General features: G+C 48.3%; 1 protein-coding gene across 1 annotated transcript in view; it reads right to left on the bottom strand.

Annotated features, from left to right (window-relative positions):
- The window catches only part of FARP2 (FERM, ARH/RhoGEF and pleckstrin domain protein 2), a 113558-nt gene that overhangs the window by 28100 nt on the left and 58432 nt on the right, over positions 1-27026 (bottom strand). Inside the window, exons 7-13 of the mRNA XM_032355477.1 lie at positions 26441-26555; positions 20210-20357; positions 12917-13012; positions 10596-10759; positions 9998-10066; positions 9403-9460; positions 6592-6859 (exon numbers count right to left, since the gene is read on the bottom strand). Of these exons, the coding sequence (XP_032211368.1) occupies positions 6592-6859; positions 9403-9460; positions 9998-10066; positions 10596-10759; positions 12917-13012; positions 20210-20357; positions 26441-26555 (918 nt within the window). The remainder of the gene's footprint in view (positions 1-6591; positions 6860-9402; positions 9461-9997; positions 10067-10595; positions 10760-12916; positions 13013-20209; positions 20358-26440; positions 26556-27026) is intronic.

Genomic DNA, 27026 nt, shown 5'->3' with positions numbered 1-27026 from the left:
TTACCCTTGTAACAGTCAACCCAGAGACGGGATGGAAAAATAAATGCTTTTGAGCAGTTTCTCGAAATCTGGTTTTGTGAATAAAATACCTCCTTGGGGAACCATTAAATGTCACCAGTTTACCCCAAGTGGGGCGACCGGGCAGGGAGCAGGGCCCATGTTGTGGGAGGGAATGGGCATGCCTGTGATGCACTATATCCCCCAAAATGGGGAAGTGGACCACCCGTGAAGGGTTCTGGGGAGTCTGTGCTGACAGCACCCCTGCTCTGGAGTGCGGCAGGGCAAAGGACACCAAGCTTCAGGAGGAACACACTGCCAGGTGTGTCCTGCCTGGGTGCTGGGCACTGTGAACCCCAGAGGAGACCAGCACCTGCTGCCAGGAGCGCCCAGAGAGGTCATGAGCCTGCCCCCACAAGGCTGGCTACAGCCACTGACCAGAAAACGGGGCATATCCACCATGCTTCAAGGCCTGAGTGGGGCTGGGCAAGTGTGGAGGCAGCAAAAGCTTGCATTGTCCAAGTGGGAAACTCGAGTTCAGAACTGGGGTAAAGATCTGGTCAGAATGTGAGCAGATGCTATGCTTTGGGTCAGAGATTTTGTAGGGTAGACTCTAGCTGACGGTGTGGGGGCGGGGAGAAGGGGAAGAGTGTTCTCACCTTCAGAATTAAGAAGCCAACAGCAAGTGTTCTGTGCGCCTTATGAGCTTAAGGACCCCGTGTTTGTCCCCAACACCGCGAACAACACCGTCATGGGCCACCACCTCGAGGGCATGGTGTCGGGCCAGAGGAAGAGAACACGGCACCCGAGTCTGCATTTGCACGCTGGCCATGCCTGTCGGGCCTGAGGGGACAGCGCCGAGAGTGCGCGAATACTGTGAGAACGCACGGCACCTTCCCCCACTGGCCTTCCACAGGGACGTCAGCATCCCTACCTGAAGTAAGACTGTCTGTGGAGCGTCACGGTGCCTACTTGTTGCTCAGAAGCCTATGAAAGTGAAAGCGGCGTCAGCAAAGAGGTTGTGAAAACAATATGTGGCGGTTTCAGGGATTCATTTAATATGTGAGATAACCTTTAATATACGCAAATCAAAACTTTTAAAAACAAGAAGAGGGAAAGGAAGCTAAAAGGTCCATATAAAAGTTCATAGTAAATCTTTCCTTATTTTATTGAATAAACAATTAAATTCTAAATTAGTACATGTCTGCAAATTTATATGGCAATTTCAGTGGAAAATGAATCTTGTAAGTACCACAGACCAGGCAACATCACTGTTTTCTGTAGAGAATGAGTACGTCAAGTGCATAAGGAAGTCCTAGTTCCTTTGCTCCACAGCTCCTGAGGGAGAGCGGATGCTTTCAGGTAAAAGAGAGTGCCCTGGGGTACCTCAGGCACCTGCACTCCTGCTGTAACTTCAGGACAAGGGCCAAAGCAGAAACCTGGCAGTGACCCCACGGCCCTGAACACAACACAATACCAAACCCAACTGTAAGCACCGGAAAGAATGTTCACATTTCGTCTGTGACGTAATTGTTCTAGAAACGGGTGTCTTTGTTGATGTTCCACGAACCAGGAGGGAGAGAACATACCTTCGACCGTGACACAAACACATGGCACACAGGGATGTGACCCACGTGCTCAGAGCCATCATGTGAGGGCTGCTCACGGCGACTCTTGCAGGGCTGCCCAGTGTGGGGGGAGTTTGTCCCGAAAACCAAAGGACTACTCGGCGCGATTCAAAGCAGACTTTGTGAACAAGAAAGGGGAACAACTTAGCCAACAGATTTAGAGGTTTCCCCCTCGACTGCTCGATGTCTTGTTTTTATTGTCCATCCATCTACTATTAGCACTATTTCAGAAATGTGTGTTAATTGTCACAGGGATGAAAGGGGCAGCGTGGGGATACAGTCACTGGGATTGTGAGGAGGTTGTGTGGGGACAGATGGCAGCCACACTCATGGGGAGCTGAGCTCATGACCAGCATTGTGCAGTTGCTCTTGTACCCACAACACCAACGTACTGTTGTGTGTCGATCACATGATGACACTGTGCTAACCAGAGTCCTAACCTAACTTCATACTAGAGAATTCCTCTGGAACACAGAAGAGGCACGTGTCCATACCTGTGATTTAAGAAGCGATGCAGTACACACCATTACCTATTTGAGTGCAGTCACGCTTACTAAGCCAAAACTTTACTGTTACTAGACATTAGATACTCATATATTGGCTTACATAAAATACTTTAACTTTGGAAACTTAAGTACAAAAATAGACTTGATAACTAATAAAAAATAACTGGTCTGCCCAGAGCAAGGGTACTCTGCAAGGCAGACCCACCGGGGACAGTCGGCACTGTCTATGGTCCCGAGGCTCCTGGCTGCGACGGGGCTGGCAGGCAGCCCTCCTGTCAGAGGCAAGAACTGCTGAGGAGAGCAGCACATTCAAGGAAAAAACTGTCAGCACTCTGCAGGCACTTTTTAACTACACACTCTCAGCAAACTGGCTCCTGCTGTAAGCCTGCCAGCCTCCACCGTGCAAACCTCACTCAGCCATCCCTCCTTGAGCCCAGCCCTACGGACCACGCTCCCAAGACTGCAGCACTGCACAACACGAGGCTTCCGAGGAGAAGGCAACTGTGATGAACAGCTGTAAGCAAATGAAAGAAAGACCCAGTGCTGCTCTAGGAAGGGCTGACCCTCAATCTGAACTCTTTTGGATATTTTAGTATTTATGGTAAACCGTCTCTTACTAAGATTCGACAGAATGTTGCTGCCTCTGCTGCCTGCTATTTGCGGAAGGAAATGTCCTTCAGGCTCACTTTCCCTGGGTCTCTAAAGAATTTCCTTCGGGTGGGGGGTTACAATCCACCCAGACGCTAAGGGGAGGGAGGTGAGCTCCGCTGGCGCCTCCCAAGAGAGCCACGCCTGGTTTCCAAGTAGTCGGCTTCCTGAGAAAGGGAAACCTGTGAACTTAAACACACTAAGAACACTATGGAAAAGAAGAGCTTGTACAAATGTCTCCTAATAAAAGTGAACCTAGCACTTGTCCTGGTAGTGCCCACGGAGTGTCTGGGGCGCTGCGCTCCTGTCAGCTGACCAGTGTTGAGGCCCCAGCCACGCAGGGGCTGTGGGGCGATGACAGGTGTTGGGGCGGGTGTGTAGTCTCTGGTCAGCACAGCTCTGGGTCCCACCTCCAGGGAAACAGAGGTAGGGCAGACAGGTGGCGGCAAAGGCAGGGACATGAGCCAGGACCAGAGGCCTGGCTTCTCCCACAAGTCACTAGTATGAAGTGGGGGTCTTCTTAACAAGATGAGGTGGGAAGAGCAGTCATGGCCATGTGCAGTGAGCAGACTGTGTTTGGAGCCCAGTTTGAACAAACCGGGTATTAACAGGCACTTTAGGCAAGGGGGCACATTCAAGTATGTCCCTGGTATTGGAGGACAGCAAGGGCTCACTGATCCTGTGACTGTCTATGTGCCATGCAAGGAGGTGTCCTTGTGCTCCAAGAGGTGCACGCAGTTTTGAGGGCAGCTGTCACATGTCAGGACCCACATGGAAGTCCTATAGCACCAAACGCAGAGGAAAAGGAAAAGGACAGAGGCCATGTGCAAGGTCCAACTTTGGGGAAAACTGAATGGGGGAATAGCAGGGGTGTGTTTGCTCCCTGTTCTGCTTTTGCATATTTTGCAAACTTTCTAAATAAAGAGCTAAAAAAATCAACTCCAGAAAATGAAGTTTCACTGAAGAAACAACATTTCTTTAGAGGAAGGCCTGTCAGAAGCTGTCGGAGTGCTGGAGAGCAGCACTGACTGCGGATCTCCAGGACAAGAGCGTGAAGAGGCACCCGCTGCCGTCTGCAGCCCTGGCTGTGCTGGGGAGCAGGGCTAGACAGACCCATCCCAGGGAGGCCTGCTGCCCAGACACTTAAAACAGGACAACGTAGGTTGGCTGAAGGCAATACTGGGCACATTCATTAGAAGAGAGAGTCTAGGAAAGCATTTTCCATAGTAACTCTTCCCCACACAGATCCAAGGTTAGCTTTCTAAGTGACAACCAGGGGGAAACAAAGTGTCTAGAACATGCTATTCCACCTCCTGGTTCCTAACTGGCCCGCCTCCTGCCCTTCTACCCAAGTCATGGCATCTCCTCACAGAAACTTGTCAGCCAACGCAACACCTCCATGCTACACAGAGGGCAGGCCTCAAGGGCAGGTGCGAGGGACACACACTGAGCGCGAGTCCCGCAGACCACAGTAAGGAGACTGTGGCATAGGTTTAAGGCAGCTACAAACATAGAAAATCTATACACTTAGCAAAAGGCCTCTGTTGGTGTTCAATCAACAAAGATGACAAAAGAAAGACTGTGACCAGAAATAGACAGCAGGCTACCTGGTGTGTGCTCACATGCCCCCAAGGCAGAGAATTTCAAGTCCTGCACACAAGCACAGAGGGGAGGCCTGCAGTCACCAAGGGAAGTGGAAGAAAAGGAGCCTTTAACATGGCATTGCTCTACTAGTGGAGACCAGAAGGAATAAGCTACATAAATAAATAAAAAAAAAAACCCAATCTCCGGACTTATTTGACGAAGTCAACTGTGTCCATCCAGGTTTCTCCTCTGATGTCCACAGACAAACACAGTCTGTGCCGTGGGCAGCAGCCCTGACTTCACGGTGGCATGGGTCCTAGCCTCTGCAGGTGTGCCTGCCTGGTGGGCATGGCCACCTCAGCCCGTCTGCTCCTATGACCTTTCCCACGGCCTTGGAAACAGACACCATCCATGACAGGGCTGTTACAAATAGCTGATGATTGTGTATCATATGCCACCTGACCTGAAGGAAACGATATTCCCACAGGAAGAGTTAACATATAAGCCCTCAACATGTGCAGAGCTCCAGGCTGCTGATTTTTAGTGAACAACCCACTTCCTGGGTCCAAAGGAGACAGCTCTGTCAGGTTCTGCTTTTTCTGAAACCAGATCTCTTCTATCCCTACTAAGCTAGACAGAAGAAAACAGTTCAAACTTATATTGCATTTTAAATCAAAGTTTCTCCAAGCCCACTACCCAAACAGAGCGCTACTTCTGGGCCTAAGGTCAGTGGATAAAAGCTCTGGTGTAAAGCACACCCTGGGCAGGGACAGGGACCTTGCCACGTGCTGCTGGAGAGCCTGGCAGGCAGCAAGCTGTAGTCTCCACGGCCTCTCCCAGGATCTGGGTTCTGCAAGGGGAACTCAAGACTCCATGTGGCGGCTGGACCAGTCAAACAAAACCCCATCCTAGTCAAGCATGAGCAGGGTGCTTCATCTTAAAAAGCAGAAGTAGGCATAACACACATATTCCATGAAAGGTCAATGGGAATCAGAACTGGGTAACATTTGACATGGATAGCACCAGTTTTTAGTTGAACCAAACAAAGCATATGCCAGAAAAACAGAGCTATGAAGACTAACTGATCAGTCCCTAGCCTGAAACAGTTGTCTATCTTAAGGCTTTTACCACCATTCTAAGCCACAGTTTTATCCTTTGACATTCAAAACAGAATAATCAATCAGCGGATTAGGAAAAAGAAGAATTTCTAGCCATGAACACAGAATCCCTTCCTATATCTAAAAGGCAAAAATCTGAGCTCTCACTGGGTTATCCTGTAAGGGAGCCCAGGGCTGGTCAAGATGGGTTTTTATCTATCCGCTCTCCCGGAGTCAAATTCTTTATGCTCTGCAAATCGAAAATGACTCTCTCTCCACTTGTCTGTGCAAAAGGGTTACTGAAGAAAAGGCTCACATCTAGGGGGGTCCCCGCTTCAGCACCCCAGGAGTCCGTGTCTGTGCTGCTGGAGTCCTCAGCTGTGGTTGGGGGGTAGCTGAGCTGCTCTAACTGGTCGATGAGGTCCGAGAGCTGGAAGGCTGAGCTGGCCTCAGAGCGGACCGAGCAGGCTGGGAAGTTGGCCATGGAGCTGGCCTCAGACTGATTGGCTGAGCTGGGGGTGCAAGCAGACAAGCCGCCATGAAGCGGCAGGTTGCTGAGAGAACTGTTCTCGGACTGGTTGTTCCTCAGCGAGCTGGTCTCTGAGGGGCTCAGCAGGCTCTGCATCAGGCTGGCTTGTGCCTTTACCTCAAACAGCTCACAGGTGTCTGAAGGGTGCACATCACCGCCAAAGCCACCCTCTCCCTCAAATGCAAAACCATGCTCGAGGCGTCTGTGCGTGGCCTCGGCGGGGTACCGGTCTGGGCTGGACGGGGCAGAGACTGAGTGAGCGCAGGAAGGGGCCTGCGGGGCTGGTGCACAGTAAGGGAAGGAAAAGGCCTCTGAGCCTCCAGCAAAGAACGAGATATCTGCTGGGTCATCATCTATGAACTCCTCAGATACCTGCAGCCGGCCGTTTGTCAATGTGAACACAGGCCCCCCTGCACTGCCCTGCCGGCCATGCGGATGCTCCCCATGGGCGGGGGCAGAGCCCACAACTGAGCCACAGCCACCCCCATGGTCGCTTTTACCAGCTGCTCTGCGCTCCCTGCCAGCAACCCCTGCAGCTAAGTCTACGGTGGTGTCATGACTCTGCCCCACGGGAGGGCTGGGGCTGCAACTCCTGACCACACGACCCAACCCGACACCTTGACAAGGCTGCAGCGCAGGGGGCCCCGGGGACTGGGCCCATCGGGTGTCGCCGTCGGCTGCTGCTCCGCTGCTCCTCTCTGCAGCTGGCCTCTTGGCGTCAGGAGCCTGGGGCTCTGTGAGGGAGCTGCTGCTGTCTTTGAAATCGGGTGGGCCTCGAGGGGCCAGAGGGGAGGTAGGAACTGAATAGAAGGAGGCATTTGTTGAAGATGGGGATGCGGAAGTCCTCAAGCCCTCGGTGAATGAGATGCTCTGGAGGTCACAAGTGAAGACAAAAAAGAGCAACACATAAAATTACACATTACCATTTGAAAGTTGCAGAGCTAGCTGGACCGAGGCTAGTAGGTCCACACTTTTCTACCTCAGCCTCTGCTAAGAAGGCCAAATGACCATATTTTCCTCATTAGAACTGAAGATTTGTAAACACAGTTTTTCAAAAGGACCCAGAATCATGTTTAAAATCCCTCATAATTTCGTTTTCTCTTCTGTCATTAAATGTCTATAGTGAAGGAAATTCCCATCATGAAAACCTAGCCATGTGTACCTGTATCTCTGGGGTGTTCTGTATCACTCTGAAGCTGCATGAGCACGTGTTGGGCACTCCTTATTTCCGGTGGCAAACGACAGCTAGAGGCCGTGAGCCATTACCACTCAGCTAACAGGACCCTAAAGCAAAGCACCCACAGGCAACACACACACCCAGATCCGGCCACACGGGGCACTCACTGCTGGTGGCTCCCTGCCAGGGAGCAGAGAAGCACGTTGGTGGGCTCCCATGGGAATGAAGGCCGGTGGCCCAGCGGCCAGAGCTATTCAGGGAGGGCTGGCGCAGCCCCCAGCATGAGTGAGAAGAGGCTCACAGGCGGGGGAGAGTCAGCCCTCCCAAGGCACTGCCATGCCTCCAGGAAGCTCCAAATGATACGCACACATGTGGCATCATCTAGAGGGTGTTTAGATCAAAATCTCACCCCAGAGTCCTGAGTAACTTGTGTGTGAGGAGCAGGGTGTGGCACAAGCGAATGAGGAGGCTGAAGCTGCAGTGGTGACCAACCAGAAATGAAACAGAAGCTCTCAGGCCACAGGTTCCTTGCTCAGAGGCCCATCATTCAACCCTATCGACATTCTCTTATGGTTTTTAAGACAGTATCAGAACTGAAAGTTTAAAAGCAATTTTTCAATATTCATACTATATATTCATACTATTTTATTTTGTAAATAGGCTCCTCGCCCAACATGGGGCTTGAACTCACAATCCCCAGGTCAAGAGGGGCATGGCTCTCCCGATTCAGTCAGCCAGGTGTCCCCATGCATACTCTTTTAGACTATTCAAAAAGTTGAACTTTGTTGAAAAAAACAAAAATAAATTCTTTTAATTTGAATTGATTAAGCAAAGAATTTGTAAATAGGAAATATACCTAGAAGAGCTAAAGAATGTTTTTATTTAAAAGATCCAATGTAAAAAGTTTGGGACACATGAGCTTTGATACATAAGGTACAAGTGTAGCTTCTGGAAATACTATAACAATATGAACGACCAACTGTCAACAAAAACTAAAACAAAAACGTGTAGAAATAAAAAATCAATACAAAACTACAGAGCCATCTGAGGGGGCAGTAAGGGTATCACACAGAGAGAGGGAGATTCTCTGTGAAAGTGTGCTTACGCATGGAAGTGGACATGCAAACCTGAAAACAGGAAGCGTCTAGCGGGGCAGGTGGGGAGCACAGGACCACCCATGTCCTGCCACGCCGGCTCTGTCCACTGCTGCCACATTCTGGACAATGGGGCTGAGTGCTTTTCTCTGAAGTATTTGCGTGAAACTGTGTATGTGCCCTTGCTTTAAGAGTTGTAATCATGGGGCACCAAGGTTGCTCAGTCAGTTAAGCCGCTGCCTTCGGCTCAGGTCATCATCCCAGGGTCCTGGGATCGAATCCCACATCGGGTTCTCTGCTCAGCAGGAAGCCTGCTTCTGTCCCCCCAACCCCGCCTGCCTCTCTGCCTACTTGTAATCTCTGTCAAATAAATAAACAAAATCTTTAAAAAAAGAATTGTAATCATGCCAAGCACAGATATAAATTTGTATCCTGCTTTTTTACCCTTAACATGTTAGCAAAAAATCTCACTTCATGAATACAGTTTAATTAAGTAAACTAGTTCTGTAAGCTGGCACTTTACATTGTTTCAAACTTTTATAAAGGTAATATTCACTCACTTGTTTTCCTGAAAACAAAGAGCAGTGTGAGCCCACTGCAGAAAACTGAAAGTACGAAGAGAAAATAAAATCACCTGGAGGCCTGTCACTCAGAGAGGACACGTGACCCTGAGGTTGATGGCTCTAGCCTATCTTCTCTGGGCATCTGTCACTTCAGCTCAAAATGAGGACCTTATTACACAGGCTGTTTTGTATCTTGCTAGTTTCACTTGCTAACCTAGTTTCACTTGCTAACCCATTCTCGTGTGTCCTTAGCACCACACTGTTCTCCTAAAATGAGACCATTAGTGGTTCCAGAGCATTCCTCAGCAAACGGGCACACCCAGGACTCTGCTGGTGAGTTGACCAGCACAGCTGTGAGTGTTCCGGGTTTCTAACGTCACAAAAATCCCCATCATGCACGTCTCAATGCACAAAGTTTTCTCCTTACTTAGGACCACACCTCTGCCAACTGCCCCAGGATGGGAATCCGCAGTTAAGCACCGGGACTGACTCTGAGACTCCAGTTACAGCACTGCCAGAGGACTCCCCAAAGGTGTGCAGGTGACTAGTGTCACGTGTGCTTCAACCAGGAAGACTAACCTGCCTTGGCAAGTCTGCAGTCAGAGCACGAATAGACATCCGAGTCTTGCTGTGTCTTCTGCAAACAGAGAACAAGGTGTGAGCCACCACATCCGCCTCTCCTGGGACTGAGGGCAGCCGCGCCCTGGGGAAGAAGGGGGCTAAGGCCTGATAACATGCCATAGGCATCTAGCTGGAAACAGGCAGAGGACAGAAAGTAAGAACTCAAATAAAACACAGGTGTTGCAGAGGAGGTAAAATTATCCCCCACACTGAAGAAAAATTCCACATGCAAAAAAACCAAGATGAATTTTTAGACCCAAAAGTTACCATGCTGCATGAAAACCTTTGATCTGAGCTGAATTATGCAGATTAGAGCCTCAACAGCAGAATCTGAGGCTGCACACACGACAGGTATCAAGGTGTTCACCTGCTATCTTTATCACGCATGCTGCTGAAGCCAGCGCCCACCTGCTATCTTTACAAGATAATTTGACTCAAGTCTCAAAATACGTATTTACATATGTAAGAGAATGTCTGTTCAAATAAAGGTTAAATATGTGAAATAGTGATTTTAAAAGCACGTACTTCACAGCATAAAGACCATGGTGCTTACCTTTCGTATGGAACTCTCTTCACCCCACTGTCTCTGACATAATCCACCAGCTGTTTCTGTGTTCTTCCACTGTGAACAAACGGAAAAGAACCAACAGCATTTCACAGCATTAGTCTTCACAGAGGCAAGGGCACGCTTGCCGACCCTCCAAGTTCACATGTACATTTTAAAGCTATGCTTTGGGAGCGCCTGGGTGGCTCAGTGGGTTAAGCCTCTGCATTCGGCTCAGGTCATGGTCTCAGGGTCCTGGGATTGAGTCCCACATCGGGCTCTCTGCTCAGTGGGGAGCCTGCTTCGTCCTCTCTCTCTTCCTTCCTCTGCCTACATGTGACCTCTCTCTGTCAAATAAATAAATAAAATCTTTAAAAAATAAAAATAAAAAAATAAAAAAAAATTAAGCTATGCTTTGCAGGAACTGTAAGTGATTTTCTAGTTTCTATTGAAGCTATTTTTTCCATTGTTTTACTTGATATGCTTCTGCCACCGTTACTAGCTGCACATAATTCTCTGACACACTTCCCAACCCTTGTTTCTTGACAGTCTCAGTCCTGCACAGCCACTGGGGCCTCCCGGGGCTGGGTACATGCTGCTGCCCCACCTGTATCTGAAGGACGAGCCCCGGCTGAAGAAGACGGCTTTAGCTTTGGCCTTAGGTTGATCCAGGAGTCTAAAGAAGGTGTGATACTCCACACAGATCTTCCAGAAATTCTTGCATTCATCTCTACTGCCCAGCAAGAACTCCAGTGTGTCCTGGTAAGGTCCCTAGAAACAAAACATGAAGTCTCAAAACTAACTAATTCAAGAACATTTAGGAAGCATTAAGATAACAGGCTATTTATTCTAATGTTAAAAATTAGGAAAGCATTGTTTTCTAAAAATTATCTATAAAGACTCCTGGTGTCATTTACATTTAAGAGAAAAAAAAGCAGCATCAGCTTGTTCAACTGCAGAAATGTTCAGAACAGTCACCTACAATGACACAACTGCTAACACTTCCATATGCCCCTCATGATGCATCCCCCACAACAAACCAGGGCACCCCCTCTGTCAGGCAACTATCCATGGGCCATTGCTCAGTTGCTCTTCCGTGTGTGGCTCCAGGGTGTTCCAGGTGTCCAGGACACATGGTTTCAAAGGCTCACACACATCTTTTTTTTTTTCCTAAAGATTTTATTTTTTTGACAGGGAGAGAGAGAAAGAGAGAGAGAAGGAACATAAGCAGGGGGAGCCAGAGAGGGAGAAGTAGGCTTCCCACGGAGCAAAGAGCCTGATGCGGCACTCAATCCCAGAACCCTGGGATCGTGACCGGAGCTAAAGGCAGACACTTAACAGCTGAGCCACCCAGGCACCCCACACATCATCTTGAAGTAACTCCTGTGTTATCTCTCATAGTTATTTCTTAGGATAAATTCTTAGAAACGTTATACTGAGCTTAAAATAATGCACATTAAAAAAATCTATTTATTTATTTTAAGTAATCTCTACACCCAACATGGGGCTGGAACTCATGACCCTAGGATTAAGAGTCGCACACCCCAACAGAGCCAGCCAGGTGCCCCAACAATGCACATTTTTGAGCCTTGAGGCATATTACTGAATAACCTTCCAGTAAGACCATCCTACCTGGACTCCTAGATTCAGTCTCTGAAACCCAAGTGCTGGGGGATCCAAGGTGCCACTCTGCCCAGGGTAGGTATCGTCCTGGCTCTGAGCCTCAGTAAGTGGGAGCAGCAACCCCCCTTGTTCCCTGGAGGGGTGCCTGGGTGGCACCCAGTGGGTTAAGTCTCTGCCTTCAGCCCAGGTCATGATCTCAGGGTCCTGGGATTGAGCCCCGCATTGTGCTCTCTGCTCAGCCAGGAGCCTGCTTCCCCGCCCACCCCTCTTCCTGCCTCTCTGCCTACTTATGATCTCTGTCAAATAAATAAATAAAATCTTTAAAAAAAAAAAAAAAAAAAAGAACCGCCCTGGAAACAGTTCTTGCACTCACAGAAAAAAGCAGCCCTTTACCTGCATTTTGTGCATGTTTTTAGTATTCCTTAGACTTCCTTTTCATTCCTACAACAGATACTTGAATAAAAAACCAGCCACTCTTTCATGCTTCTCCAGGAAGGAAATATGTGTGTGACATGTGCACCTGCTGTTTGACCAAAGCCTGCGGACTGAGTGCCCTTCAGAAGCTGAGGGATGGCCCCTTGGCCCAGCACTCCCAGCATATCTGTGCAGAGATAGCCTTGTCAGCCTCCTGCAGTGGCACCGCCAGTCCACTCTCGGTCCCTACCCTCTTCTGTGTACTGGGACTATACCACCACGGACACTGTCGAATTGCAAGTATCGGATTTTTCCTATCAGACTGTATAGACAAGTACTTTATCCGTTTCAATAAATTCACGTGTAATTACTATTTTATGACTGATAGTCTCGAAAAGGAAGGAGTATTTATTTTCTGAAAATCAAGGCTTCCCCATTAGAGCTAGCAAAAAGGTCAATTTCTGGATCCATGACGATACTGGGAACGTCCCTTACTCTGGACAGAAGCGCTAAGGCTAATCTGCTGTAAGACTGCAGATCACAGTTAAATACCTCATGTCTCAGCCTCCTGACCTGGAGAACAAAGACGCTGCAGCCAACTGACTGTTCTCAGCAGCCCCTGGCAGCTTCTCTCTCTTACCCTAGACCTGCTGAATCTGAAAGCCAGCCCTGTGATGAGTGGTGTGAGCAGCCCCTTAGGGACACTGACCCACACTCATTAGAAGACCACCTGAGCAGATTACCCAAAGCCCTTCCACACCCCAATTCTAAATTCCCTCCCTAAATTCTTGTGTGCATGATGCGGAAATGACTCATAAAATAATTAACAAGTCAACGTTCCAAGAGAATAAATTCTCTTGTAATTCAGAAAGTGCTTAAAATCATACTTACACGGACCTCTGGGTGCAGTTTGATAAGAAACCTTTTCCTCTTAAAGCTGAGTTTTCGGACCCTGGACCAGTTGAAAGTGTTAATTTTGGTGGTGCCCTAAAATTCAAGAGATGGACACTCAGACACATTTGTAATCCACACAGACACACATACACAACTTTTCATGAAATAGAGAATGTTTAAATCACAACCTTGCCAGATAGCACAGCAAAGTGCTCGACATTTTGTATCTGGAATGAATCTGAATTAAAATGTCAATACTAAATATAAGAATTTACTTGTTTTAGAAGAGTCACTTGATTTCTTTGATAAGGCTTTCTTACAAATTACTTTTTATCAATGCCAATACTGAACACTCCTCGAAGCCCACCCCTGCAAAGAGGGTGGTCATGAGGAGTGATGGTGGTGGAAGGGCCGGGATGGGAGGAGAGCCAGGATTCTTGCTGCAGGAGGGAGGATACTGGGCAGGGTTGTGGGGGCTGCTGCCCTGGAGAGGGAGCTGGTGGCATGAGCTCCTGACACTCAGAGCAGCAACGGGTACACCAAGTGCTATGGGTCTTGGATTCTAGATACGACACTCCACTGGAAAGGCCAGGGTTCTGTGGTCTTCAGGGGGTAGTGGGCAAAGCTCCAATTGACCCTGGAATATCTGTTGTCTAAGAAATTACACGAATGCTCAATGGGATAGGACAGGCCCACCGGACACAAGTGCCTGCTTGGAGGATGTCCAAAGATCAGTGTGGGACAAGTCACAGATCAAAATGGACAGTGACAGCAGCAGATTATCAAGTGTCAGAATATAACCCGAACTGTTATAATTCAAATTGTGATACGAGTATAATACAAATCCATGAGTCCACAGTGATACGAAGTAAGTAAATGCAGACAAAAACGCTTCCAGGAGCGCAAAAAATGGCAGTAAATGAGTCACCACTTGGCAGCCATCAGAGTAATCCAACCAGGTAAGTGGGTGAGGTTAGAGACATCTACATGGCTTCAAACTCTCTCTCCACAAAAGGCTTATTAGTTACGAAGGACAAAAAGTAACTTTGCAGTAGACCAGCTTGTCAAATGCCATCTGACCAAGTGTTCAATGTTGACACCGCCAGCAATGGGACAGATGGCACCACTGGTGACCTTGCAGCCATACCAGGAACACGGTCACTTCTGTGATTTAGCCGAGAAGATAGACGAGGGTCTGATCATCAGCAAGTATCCAACAAGCCCATATTGTAGTAATTCCACAGAAATGACTGGCCTGTAATAATCAGAATCAGGGAAAGAAGGAAGAATGTTCCAGACAGGGCAGAGTGCTTGACCTTAGATTGGATCTCTTGCAACAAGTAAGATTAAGCAACTGGTGAAATCTGGAAGGACGTCTCAGGTGAATAAGTTCTTTGTACTGTTCCTGTAACTTTTCTGTAAGCTTTGCATTGTTTCAGAATAAAAATTAAATGTTCTGAGATACCTTCCTGGTATTCACCCCTCTACTCTTGATCATCATGATCATTTACTCTTCTCTGCAAACTTGAGATGGGGACAGCAAGGCAGGGAATGGAGTCTTCCTTCAGAAACTCCAAAAACCTTCAACCTTAAAGGTGGGATGCCACCTTAAGGGATGTCCCTTAAAGGGGGATGCCACCACATGGACCTGTTCTGAAAACAAGGGAAGAAGCCAGGTGTGAGGCCCTGGTTTAGGCGCAGAGCCTGGGAGAAGAAGAGCCTGAGGCAGGGCACAGCTCAGTGGCGGTGAGGTGCACAGAGTGGGTGATTAAAATCACTCTGGATTACACAAGGTGATGGCTGCACGATTCTGTAAACACACTAAGAAGACATGAATGTATACTGGAAAATGGTAAACTTTATCGTCAGTAATTTACATCTCCATGAAAACAATTCCCAAGTTAAGAGGTGTCCTGAAGGGGCGCCTGGGTGGCTTAGTGGGTTGGTCTCAGAGTCCTGGGATGGAGTCCCGCATCCAGCTTGCTGCTCAGCGGGGAGTCTGCTTCCCCCTCTCTCTGCCTACCTCTCTGCCTACTTGTGATCTCTAGCTCTCTGTCAAATAAATAAATAAAATCTTAAAAAAAAAAAAAAAAAAAAAAAAAAAAAAGAGGTGTCCTGCAAGTCCTGATAGGAATGTTCGGGTCTCCATGAGAACAGAAGCATACCATATTTTTAAATACTGCCCAAACACTAATTACTCTAATTTCTGCTCAAATTTTCAACTATGTTCTCAAAAAATGTAAGCAAACAAAATAAAAATAACCCAAATACAGAACATCAACAAAATAAAACAGAAGCCTCCCTCCTGCACCCTTACTCCTCATCACCCCCCACCATTTTTAACCCCAGACATGGTTTATGTGCCTGGGCAGGGGCTGTAGGCAAGGCAGAGACGATGTGCCCCCCAAGACAGCCACAGACCAGGTGAGAGAGGTCTCACACACGGGTGCTGCCTGCCTGCTCATCTTTCCACTTTCTCTTTTGGTAAAAAAAAAAAAAAAAAGTGATATTCCAGAGTTTTAACCACTATCAGAAAGAAGTCCAAAGAAGAAACAAAACCTGATCACAACTAGAGTGTTCAACTTTAAAAGTTTCAACTTTTAAAACCGAGCAGCTGGCTATAAACACTCAGAGCTACTGCTTTCATTTTAATTTTTATCCAATAATCCACGGCACAATTATAAATATCTAGGAAGGCTTGAGACAAGACCCAGCCATTCAGGGCCCTCCTGCTAGAGACCTGACCGCCTGAGCCCTCCATACCCACTCTGCAGTGGCCAAATTTTAAATTTGGTTTTTATTTACTGTTCATGAGAGTACTTCTCACAGGCTGAGTCATGGTGAATCATAACTCTATTTTGCTCCTTTACTTTAAATTCTCCCTGAGATACTAAGTGCCTCTTCTCATTTACTCAATTTTCTAATTCAGCTCAAACTCTCCCTGCAGAATTTTTTTTTTTAAGATTATTTTTTAGAGTGAGAGAGAGCACAAATGGGAGGGGCAGAGGGAGATGGAGAGCGAGAGGCCCAAACAAGTTCTGCACTGAGCAGAGCCTGACGTGGTGCCCGAGCTCACAACTCTTGAGATCAGGACCTGAGCTGAAATCAAGAGTCGGATGCTCAACTGACGGTGCCACCCAGGGGCCCCATCCTTGCAGAGTTTAAAACTCTTCAGTGCAGTCTGATCCAGGAAACAATTCTCTCCATGCTGCACGCATGCTAATGGGTGTTCCCTGGGCAGCCTCCGACATGTAGCCCATCCGCCGCCATTCCCGGTCTGTTCTCTCCTCTGTCACGTGCTTTAAAAAGTGCTCAGCAGTCAAACCTTAGAAAAATGGTGTATCTGGAAAATGTTTTTATTTCCTCTGCACAGAAGTCACATTGGATGGGGCAGAGGATCCTGGGTGGGAAATGATTTTCTTTCACGTTCCGCACCACTGCCTGCCCTTTTGTCGTGTAGCCTCCAGTGCTGCCCCCACGGTTCCTCCTTCTCCTTCTGGGAGCTCTCCGGTCTCCCCTGCGTTCTGACACTTCATGCTGGTGTGCCCTGTGGGGGATCTTCACTCGTCGGCCATAGCAGGAACATGTAGGCACTTCCAATATGGACACTGGTGCCTTATGCTCTGGACACGTTTCTCACATGATTTCTGTAACAGTTTTCTCTGCTGCTCTGGGCTGTTGCCTCTAGGTCTCCTGGGTGCTGGAATGCTGGGCCTTTTGTGCTATTCTCTGAATTGTCACTTGCCTCCTGCATCATGAATCCTCTATATGCTCTGTGGAGATTTTCTCAACTTCGTGTTCCAGAAAGCCTCACACTCTGCAGCACAGTCCTTTCTGCTACCGCATTTCTAGATTTGCATGCACTCCTGCTCTCCGTGTGTCCCTGTGACTACAGACTGCTTGTGTTTCAGGGCAGTTTTCTCTCCTGTAAGGCTTCCCAGGAAACATAAGACAGTAATACATCAGCAAGGTTCAAAACCTCAGCAGGATGAGTCTGCAGGGAGAAGCCCCTTATCACCGGCTCCCAAAGCCTGCAGCTGCCTTCCCTTCCCAGCGGCTATTAATGCCACCTGTTTACTTTGTATGGTGTAGAGAGTGTGTCATTCTCCCACTCCTCCTCACAAGCAGTAGCAAACCATACACACTTTCATCTTTGCTCCACACAACAGTGCATCTCAATGTCCCATGTATCACGACACAGAAAGCCTCCACGTTCTTTGTGCAGTTGCCTGATAGTCCATAGTATGGATGAACCAGACTCCTGATGATCAGTTATCAATATTTTACTATTACAAATAAGGCTAAAATATAAAAATATAAAATTACAAGACAAAGATCTTTCATATCTGAGTCCTACTCCTCATGAGCACGACACAGTGTAAAGCGACTTTTCTGCATCTTGCCCATGAGACAGATAGAAGATGGCATGCTTGCTGAGGATTCTACAGGGGTTCTCATCCCGTTCCTGGCACAAGCTCTGTTTCTTCTCAACACTAATCTGGTATCTGTTCTTCAAGAGAGAGGATTTCCTTAAATTTCTGATGATCCTTGGTTATCTGCCTGAGTTTAAAAGTGAGACCCCAGGACTGCAAGTCTGTGACCATTTGGTCACCAGCAAAATCTAGGGTCTATCTGGTGAGGGGCAGAGTAACTGCATGGTCTTAAGGGTATCTCTCCATGGACTGCTTACTGGTTTAAAGAGAAAAACTAGTAACTACAATAACTAGTAACTAATAACTAAAGTTAATAACGAGTAATCAAGACTAGTAATTAAGAACTAGAAAGCAGAGATCAAGATTCACACCACCAGTGAGGCGGGACAGTGTCTCAGTTGAGACTTTCTGTCAAGAACGTGACCACCTGGGTAGTGGGAGTATGTCCCCTGAACCTCATCCCAGGAAAACAAATGACAAACCAAAAATGGAGAATGTCCTATTAAAAATAAAAAGGACTGTGCTCAACACTGTCAATGTCCTGAAAGATGAAGAAAAGAAATGCTCTAGCTTCAAGGACACAGCAGATGCAACAGCTAAATGCCATATCTGGTCCTAGCCTAAGCCCTGTCCTGTAGGGATAAGCGCCGTGAGGACATCAACTGGCTGGCTGACAAGACTGGAGAACGACCAGCACATCAGCTGCCTCAGTGACAATGGTCAGGCAGTGTTCCAGGATTACAAACATGCCTTCAGTGGTCAAGGGTTCAGGAGTCTGCAGCCCATTCTCAAATACTTCTGAAGAGTTATTTGTATGTGTGTGTTCACGCATGGCTGTGCTAGTACACGGAGTGGGGGTAAGGAAGCATGCCGGGGTGGGGGCGGGGGAACGCAAACCACAAAGCGAATGTGTAAAATGCTGTTGTGGGTGAAATCCAGGGTCAGGGCACATGAGGGTTCGCTGTGTTGTTCTAATTCTTACAGCTTTTCTGTAAGTTTGGAAGTTATTCCCGAATGAAAGTCTTTAAAAACAGAAGGCTCTGAAATGCTGGCTGGAGGCTCTTTGTTGGGGGGAGGCGGGGGTAGGGAGCCAGGCCTGTTACCACGGGATGCCCCTGTGTCAACACCTGCAGGGTTCCCAGAAGGCCATGTGGACTTTCTGGACATCAGTCTCCTGTCTCTGAGAGGTCAGCCTGTCCACCATTCCAGGGGAGCAGAGATGGGGAGGCCTGTGGCAACACGGAGTACAGGCTTTCTCTTAAACATCCACTTGGAGGCTCACCTCATATTGTCCTCTGCCTTCTGAGCCAGACCCCGGAGAGGGAGGCCCTTGCCCTCTCCCAGTACAGGGAGGGGCTGCGGCTGTACCTGCTTCTCCCACAGAAGATGCAACCAGGCTGTTACCAGCCCCAGCCTGCCCGGGGCCCACCAAGGTGCCCCCTAAACTCCTGCGGACACAGGATTCTGATCTTCCACTCCCTTCTCACTACTCTGCACTGCTCCCACTCATCTGCCCATTTCCCAACTTCTAAAACATTGCTGGCATTTGATTTCCTTTTCTATTCTTTGTTCTTACTAGTTTAAATTTAAAACAAAACAAAAAACAAAAAACCCAACTCCTTCAATTTCATTCTGGTGGGGATTTGAGGGAATAATAATGAATACCACCTAATGTGTTTAATATGAAGTCTCTGATCCCTGCTTTTAACTTCTTCCAGTTACAAATTATTCTTTTCTGGAAAAATCACCTGAACTCGATTGGGATGGACGTGTGACTTTCATGTCTGCATGATACAGAAATTGACATGTGAGCCAGCAGCTGTGGGAGGCCCTGGGTCCATCACCTCACACAGTGAGCCTGGTACCGTCTTCACCAATCACTCAGTATACGATAGAACACAATTAACATTCTGTTGACAAAATAAGATTTTTTTTTCCCTAATAGGAAATTGAAAACTTGATGGCTAGGCTAAAAATGAAAGGAAAAGTAAAAGAGAACAAGTGTGGCTTGACTATGGGGGCCTGGATCAGCTGAGCCATCCTAGATGACAATAGGTTAAAAAGTGCTCACAGAGGAATGCACGGCTAACACAGGCCCTGGATGCCCAGGATGTACCCCCATGGCGGTCAGGGCTGAGCAGGCCTCGGCAGGATGTCCACGTGCAACTGGAGGCCCACAGCTTTGCAAAGGCTGGACCAGAGGGCTCCCTAGAGGGCAGATCGCAGCAGCAAGTGGGCCACGGGGCCTGGGGCAGAGGACGTGGGCAGCCCTTCCAGCATCTCCAGGCCATGGAGGAGGGCCTGTGCTCTAGCAGTCGCTTGCAGATGCTTCCCCATCACAAACCCCAGCATACACGTGCTTCACTGCAGGCAGAGCTCAGTGGCCCTTTATGGAACCGTCTGCCTCTGCATACACAGCCAACACAAAGGTTCCCGACGATTGTACTGATGGTTATCATGCACCACAGCTTCTGACAGTTTCCGCTCTGTTATAGCTTTAAGTCCTGAAATGACGACCGCAGACACCTCCCAGTGCAGCACATCCAGACCTGCGCAGGTCCACGCCTGAGGCCTGGAGATGGCTCTGTACAGAGCCGCCAGTGTTTCCATAAAAGATTCTATGGGGATGACCTTCAGGTCAACATCAGAGGTGGCATGTGACAGGGTGCCCCAGGGGCCAGAGGACTCTCTGACAGTGAGGAGAGAGAGACAAGGAAACATCCGCTCCACGGGGTGAGAGGTGGGATCAGATGATATGCAAGACTCCTCCTCCACGTCCAAGATCGTACACATCAGAACAAAATTTTACCAGCATGTGTTCAAGCCCCATCGAGTCAGAGTGCTCCCCCCTCCCTACCTGGAACACGAGGACACCCATGTGGGAAACAGCCAGGTTAATTCTGGCCCCCTCCCTGTCAGAAGCCGTGTGAAATCTGATGCCATACATTTCCAACTTCCGGGCAATTTCAAGCACCTGGAAATCCGACTCAGCAGGCGTCTGGCCCCTAGAGTAATAAAGGATGGCACGGTCACAGCACTGAAGCAACTTCATTTCTCAAAAAGCCAAAACATGTAACAGAATTGATTAGGAAGACAAAACACAATAAAACAAACCAAGGCTGGAGGCTTTGTTTCAGAGCAGACTGGTCCCTTTAAGTTTACTGACCCACGGAAATGCAGCATACCACACACACAGACCAAAGAAATTGTCTGTCTCCTTTTAGCCTGTACTCCATTTCCTGACGGGCAGCATGCTTTTTGTATCCACTAGATGCTCAGCATTATACTTTGCCCTAAATACTGACACAGTCCCATGCAAACATTATACACAGAGACAACTACTAAATGTAGGAAACACCAAAGATAACATCAGTATCTCATTCAACCCATTTCAATACTTTTCCAAAACATTTTCATAATGTACAATTCTAACCATTAGAATATACTTTTATAAGGATAAAATTATGACATTGAATAGAAATGTTTCTCAAATTCCCAGTCCAGTCATGCTTCCAGGGAAGAGCCCATGCATGACCTGTGTCACATGGACCAGCTCCAGAAGGGGGCTGTTCAGACAAAGCACAGCTGGGCCAAGGGGAGAGGGTCCTACTCAGAGGATCCCACTCAAGGTCTATGCCCTACATGTGGGGCTCTCTATCAACAACCCTTCCTCTTACTTCCAAATGTCTAAGCTTTGGGATTTTTTTTAAGTTTTTTTTTATTTGAGAGAGAGAAAGAGCACAGCAGGGAGAAGCAGAAGGAGAGAGAATCTTTTTATTTATTTATTTATTTGACAGAGAGAGAGAGAGAGAGAGAGAGAGATCACAAGTAGGCAGAGAGGCAGGCAGAGAGAGAGAAGGAAGCAGGCTCCCCACTGAGCAGAAAGCCCGATGTGGGGCTCGATCCCAGGATGCTGAGATCCTGACCTGAGCCAAAGGCAGAGGCTTAACCCACTGAGCCACCCAGGGGCCCCAAGGAGAGAGAATCTTACGCAGACTCCCTGCTGAGTGAGCACTGAGGGGGATGGGGGAATGGTAGTGTTTGATCTCAAGACCGAGGTCAGGATCTGATCCAGTACCAAGAGTCCAAAGCTTAACTGAATGCACCACCCAGAGGCCCCTGAGTTTTTGGATCTTTAAGGAACAACACAACTGTCTGGGTTATGCTATTCCCACGGTTTCTATTCTTGGGCTAAAATTTCCATTGAGTTTGTTATGGACACCCTATCAGCTAACATTTAAGAAATCATCACTAAGAAACACTGTGTGTGTGACAACTGTTTTCTAAGGTGTCCTGATGGGGAAGATCTGCTTACTACTTTCTAATTTTTTTAAATTTTTAGTAGGCTCCATGCCCTATGTGGGGCTTGAATTTACGACCCTGAGATTAAGAGCTATATGCTTTACTGACTGAGCCAGCCAGGCACCCCAAGATTTGTTCATCCCTAATGCTTCTAGTGACCACTGCCACAGCTTTGGAGTGGGGTGCTGCAGAGGCTAGGGGAGTTCTGAGGTGAAGCTAGAATCAGGGAGGCTAAGGGAAAGTCTGGTGAGGACTCAGAAGAAAAAGAGAGCAGAGAAAGCCTTTCTTCTCAGAGAAGCTCTCAGAAAAAGAGAGCAGAGAAAGCCTTTCTTCTCAGAGAAGCTCTAAGCCTTTGTGAACAGAATTGGGTAGATATGAGGACGGGAAAGGCTATTCTGGCAAGGTCTCAGAAGGAAGTGAGGCGTACACAGTATTAGAAACAGAAGAGAAGGGCGCCTGGGTGGCTCAGTGGGTTAAGCCGCTGCCTTAGGCTCAGGTCATGATCTCAGGGTCCTGGGATGAGTCCCGCATCGGGCTCTCTGCTCAGCGGGGATCCTGCTTCTCTCTCTCTCTCTCTCTGCCTTCCTCTCTACCTACTTGTGATCTCTGTCAAATAAATAAATAAAATCTTAAAAAAAAAAAAAAAGAGAAGAGAAGGTGATCCTTTTTATCAAGTGGCACAAAATTTGGTTGAATTATATTTATATCCTAGTGTTCTGTGGAGGGCAGAACTGGCCAGCAATGGAACTGGATGTTTAGCTGAAGAGATCTCTAGGCCAAGTCGGGAAGGTGTGGCTGGGCTGCTCTGACTGCTGCCAGGAAAGCACAAGAGAGAAGGGCCTGAGAGATGGAAGTGGGGAACAGAGAGGAAACAGAACTTTAAGACCAGGAAAATATTCACCTATGCATACTGCAGAAAATGAGGACACTAAGGGTGTAACTAAATGGCTGAGGAGATCTGTATGGAGAGAAGTCAGGACAGTGGGAGAAGGACCCCAAAGGCAATTCAGGTCAGGGCTGCCCCTCCCATCACAGACTGGTGGGGAAGAGGGTGGGGGTTGAGGGCCCCACAGCCTCCACCAGGTCTCCAAGGCCAGGGCTGCCTGGAGGGCAGAGCACTGAGCCAAAGAGGATTATTTCTGAGACTTAAGGTCTAACGTCATTTGCCCTGCTAGCTGTTGGGCTTGCCTGACACCTGTTACCCTTCCCTTTGTTCCAATTTCCTCCCTTTGGAGGGGAGTGCCAATCCCATGCTGTCCCCAGCATAGTATACTGTTTTCACAGGTCCACAGCTGGAGGAGACTTGGCTTCAGGCAGAACCCTAGCTGGAGTCCCAGCCAGTCCTCATCAAGATGAGATTCAGGAGAGGCTGTGGGCCTGGGAGGGTTTTCGAGTTGATGCAGGAGCAGTGGGGACGTTCAGGCTATTAGGATGGAATGAATATATTGTGCATGTGAGGGGGACATGAATTGTGGGGGGGGGGGGGTGGAATGTTACAGGGTGAATCAATGTCTGTGTCCTCCAAATCCTAGGCTGCAGCCAAACCACCAATATGAGAGTATTTGGAGAGGGGTCTTTGGGAGGGGCCCGTGCAGAGGACTCCTGAATATTAGTGGTCTCAAAACAGACGCTCCAGGGAGTGCCCAGCCCCTTCCACCCTATAAGGACAGAGCGAGAGATGCCATTTATGAAACATGAAGCAGGTGCTCAGCACCACCGAATCCACCAGGGCCTCCATGTTGGACTTCTGGCCTCCAGAACTGTGAGAAATCAAGATCTGTGGGCTACAAGCCACCCAGCCTGGGGTGCTCAGTTACAGCAGCCCCGAAGGACTAAAACACCAGCTTCCAAACCTTTTTCTTCACTCTCAAAGATCCAAAAGAACTGTGATTAAAAAAAAAAAAAAAAAAAAAAAATTCCTTCAATATCTTATTCAGTGATTACTGAGGTGTGTTTCCGGTGGGCCAAGGAAGATGTTATATACTAGGTAAGAAATTTATCTTTGTCAAGGAATACTTGAGTAACTCAGGCAGTCAAGGGTCTTCCTTTGGCTCAGGTCATGACCCTGGGGCCTGGGATTGAGCCCCGCATCACTCCTGGCTCAGTGGAGAGTCTGCTTCTCCCTCTGCCACTTCCCCCCACCTTGTACTCATTCTCTAACAAATAAATAAATACAATCTTAAAATTTTTTTTTATCTTGGTTAAAATGAAGGTACCACATTATATTTAAAAACCCACCACAAAAAATGACTTAAGGAAAAGAAGTACAAGTATCTGATGACTGGAAGATTAAGTCAACACATCAGAACCATGAGAGGGCCCCTGCTTGGCTCCGTCAATGCAAGCATGTGACTCAATCTGGGGGCTCGCAGAGATCACTTAAAAATTAAAATCTTGGGGTGCCTGGGTGGCTCAGTTGGTTAAGCCTCTGCCTTCAGCTCAGGTCATGATCCCAGGGTCCCGGGATCAAGCCCTGCATGGGGCTCCCTGCCCAGTGGCGAGCCTGCTTCTCCCTCTGCCTGCTGTTCTTCCTATTTGTGCCTCTCTCTCTCAAGCTTTCTGACAAGTAAGTAAGTAGGTAAGTAAAAAGAAAAAGAAAAAATTAAAAAAAAAAATCTTTAGTGGGGGAATAAAAACAATCAGGAGAGCCCAGAGAGTGACAGCAGAGCTTCCATGCTCTTTCCTCCCATGGAAAGAGCCCAGGTTTAGTCCTCTATGAAACACATCACCCAATTTCTTAGCTGGCTTTCACAAGTATATATATAAATATATACATTTATCTATCAATCAGAGTGGGAGAGCGAGCACACAAGCAGGGAGGGTAGCAGGCAGAGGGAGAAGCTCAGCAAGGAGTCTGATGTGGGGCTTGATCCCAGGACCTTAGGATAATGACCTGAGCTGAAGGCAGATGCTTCACCAGCTGAGCCCCCAGGTTCCCCTTTCACAAGTTTTTAAGGCAGTCACCTTAAGACACACACCTGACACGCTGATACACATGCACATATACACAAACACTGTGGGCACATGAGCACGTGTGCAAACACACAGACACACAAGCACAGGGGCACATACACATGTGCACAAGTGCCCTCCTCGGGGCGTCTTTGCTCGTGGCCAGGTGGCTCTCAAGAGTGACTACTCACAGACCTTCACCATCCCCTCACCTCACTTCCAGTGTGAGCCTGGCCTTCACTCTGAACCTCACCTCACAGGCACACTTGCATCTACACTCGCTGCGCCTGGGGCTGAGCCCCTGCCTGAGGGTGCCCTTTCCTGACATGCTGCCCCTTGGTGTCCGAGGCTCTCTCTCTGCCTCCCTCGCTGCCCGTTCTCAGGACCTCTGGTGGTGCCCCTTCCTCACTCACCCTCCCATGGCCAGGTTTTAGGGTCTGTCCTAGGTTCTGCTCACTTCTCCGTCTGCCCCTCCCCTCCCCTTCCTAGGTGACCTGCACAGCCGGTCTGCTCACATGCTGACAACACTCTGCCTACATCCTGGCCCCATCTCCCTGCTGGCGCCAGTGCAGGGCCCCACCCCCATTCTAGGAATAAATCCTGAATGGGTCATTATCTCCTCTGGGATGGGCATGGGACTCAGACTGGCATTGGGAGATGGCCCCTTGCTTCTCTTCCCAGGTGTGCTGGACTCTGACACTAAGAGATGCCCCAAACTGTGACATCCAAGATCAGGCGGGTGACTACACTCAGTCTTGCCACGAGAGGAGGGTCACACATAGCTTCCTGTCGGCAGCAGGCACTGTTACTCGCCCCACCGCTTAAAGCAGAACTTCAGGTGGAATAGTGGGTGGCAGGCTCGGTCCGCGAGCCTCCTCCTGCCCTTCCAAGCTGCTGCCTCTGCCTGAATGCCCCTCAGCAACCCGATGTGGCTAATTTCTCAAAGATGCCTGCCTGCCCCAGCAGCCCAGCCACTCACCCTTCTCCTCACAGTGAAGGAGGCTCTGACTGTTCTGTAGCTAACATACCCTAACACACATACACCCGCACAGCCCAAGGCTGCCCCAATGGCGGGCACACAAAAGGCACTGTGAGTGGCAAAATGCACGAGAAGCATGCAGTCTTGTGGGGGTAATACAAAGTCCTCCAGGGTGAGGATCTTGGTCTGCTGTTCAAGCTACCCCCTCCCCCGGTGTGGACAGTAGGGACTGACAGACAGCTGGCACCCAAACCTTTGATGAAAAGCTGAGAGGGATCCCTGTGGAGCTTTCCCCACAAGGCTTATCTGACCAAAATAAACCGACATACACAGGCCTCTTCTCAAGGGCAAGACCGAGCCACCACCCCCTCTCCTGTCCACTTTCCCTTTGGTGGGTTCAAGATGATAATCACCTTCCCCAGGCCCTTGGCCCTAGCACTCCCTCCTCATGGCTCCTACCTGCACCTCTTTACTCTCAAAAAGCACACCAGTGTCAAGAAACCTAAATGAAGTCACTCACAGGGCAGCTCTGTGATGCCCGCATCTGCCAGCCCTACCCAACCTCGTAGGAGGGCCCAAAGACGCTCAACAGGCTTACCACATATGTCTCGCACAACACTCCACAACACTCCGTAAGAATGCTCACATGCAGTTGCCCCTGACGCCCTGCCCTCTGGTCACTCTTGTCAGGGTGTGGACTCCATTCTAGCCTCCCTCTAGCAGTGGCCCCCAGGCAGCAGAAGTGACTCTGGTCAGGCTTGCAGAAGCCTCAGTGGTGGCTTCTGTTATGTAAACACACTAGTTTGTCATGCAATGTGGTGACAGGGGGCCAGCAGTCAGCTCTGATGGACTCACGTGTGCTTCCGGTGGAATTCCAGAATCTTCTCAAGAGAATGCTCCTGACTGGGCAGGTACTCATTGGCTTTGAGGTGCTCTCGGTCCAGGGTTTCATCATAATCTCCTATTTCCGCTGAAATGAGACAGTAAGAGACAACGATTCTTACTTTCAAATAAAGAAAAATACAAGCATTTGTACATGCAAATGCATGAATTAAAAGTAGAAAAAAAATTATCCTAAATCTGTAGTAAAAGAATATATCCTGTTTATCAAATAAACAGGATCTTGTATTTTACTTTTCCACATATCTTAAGCTGTTAAAGGCAAATAGGAAGGCAGGTAAAGAAGTTTCTTCCTGAGTTTTGAAGAATAAAGATGCTGGTGAGTGACCCCAAGAAGGCCGATGCTGAGCCACCAGTCTATCCTGGGCAGTTTGTTGTGTCTTAAGCCACGCTTTATCCGCCTGCAGTCTCAAGACTGTTGTGACCAGGAGTATGTATCTTATTTTTCTCATTTTATTTGTTTCAGGACAATGTGTTTTAAATCATTTTTTCCCTCAGAGCCTCTCAAATTCTTGAGCAACAATGTCTCTTTCTAATTTCA

This window comes from Mustela erminea, chromosome 8 (assembly GCF_009829155.1).
Source record: "Mustela erminea isolate mMusErm1 chromosome 8, mMusErm1.Pri, whole genome shotgun sequence".
NCBI lineage: Eukaryota > Metazoa > Chordata > Mammalia > Carnivora > Mustelidae > Mustela > Mustela erminea.
This window is presented reverse-complemented; position numbering and strand designations above follow the sequence as displayed.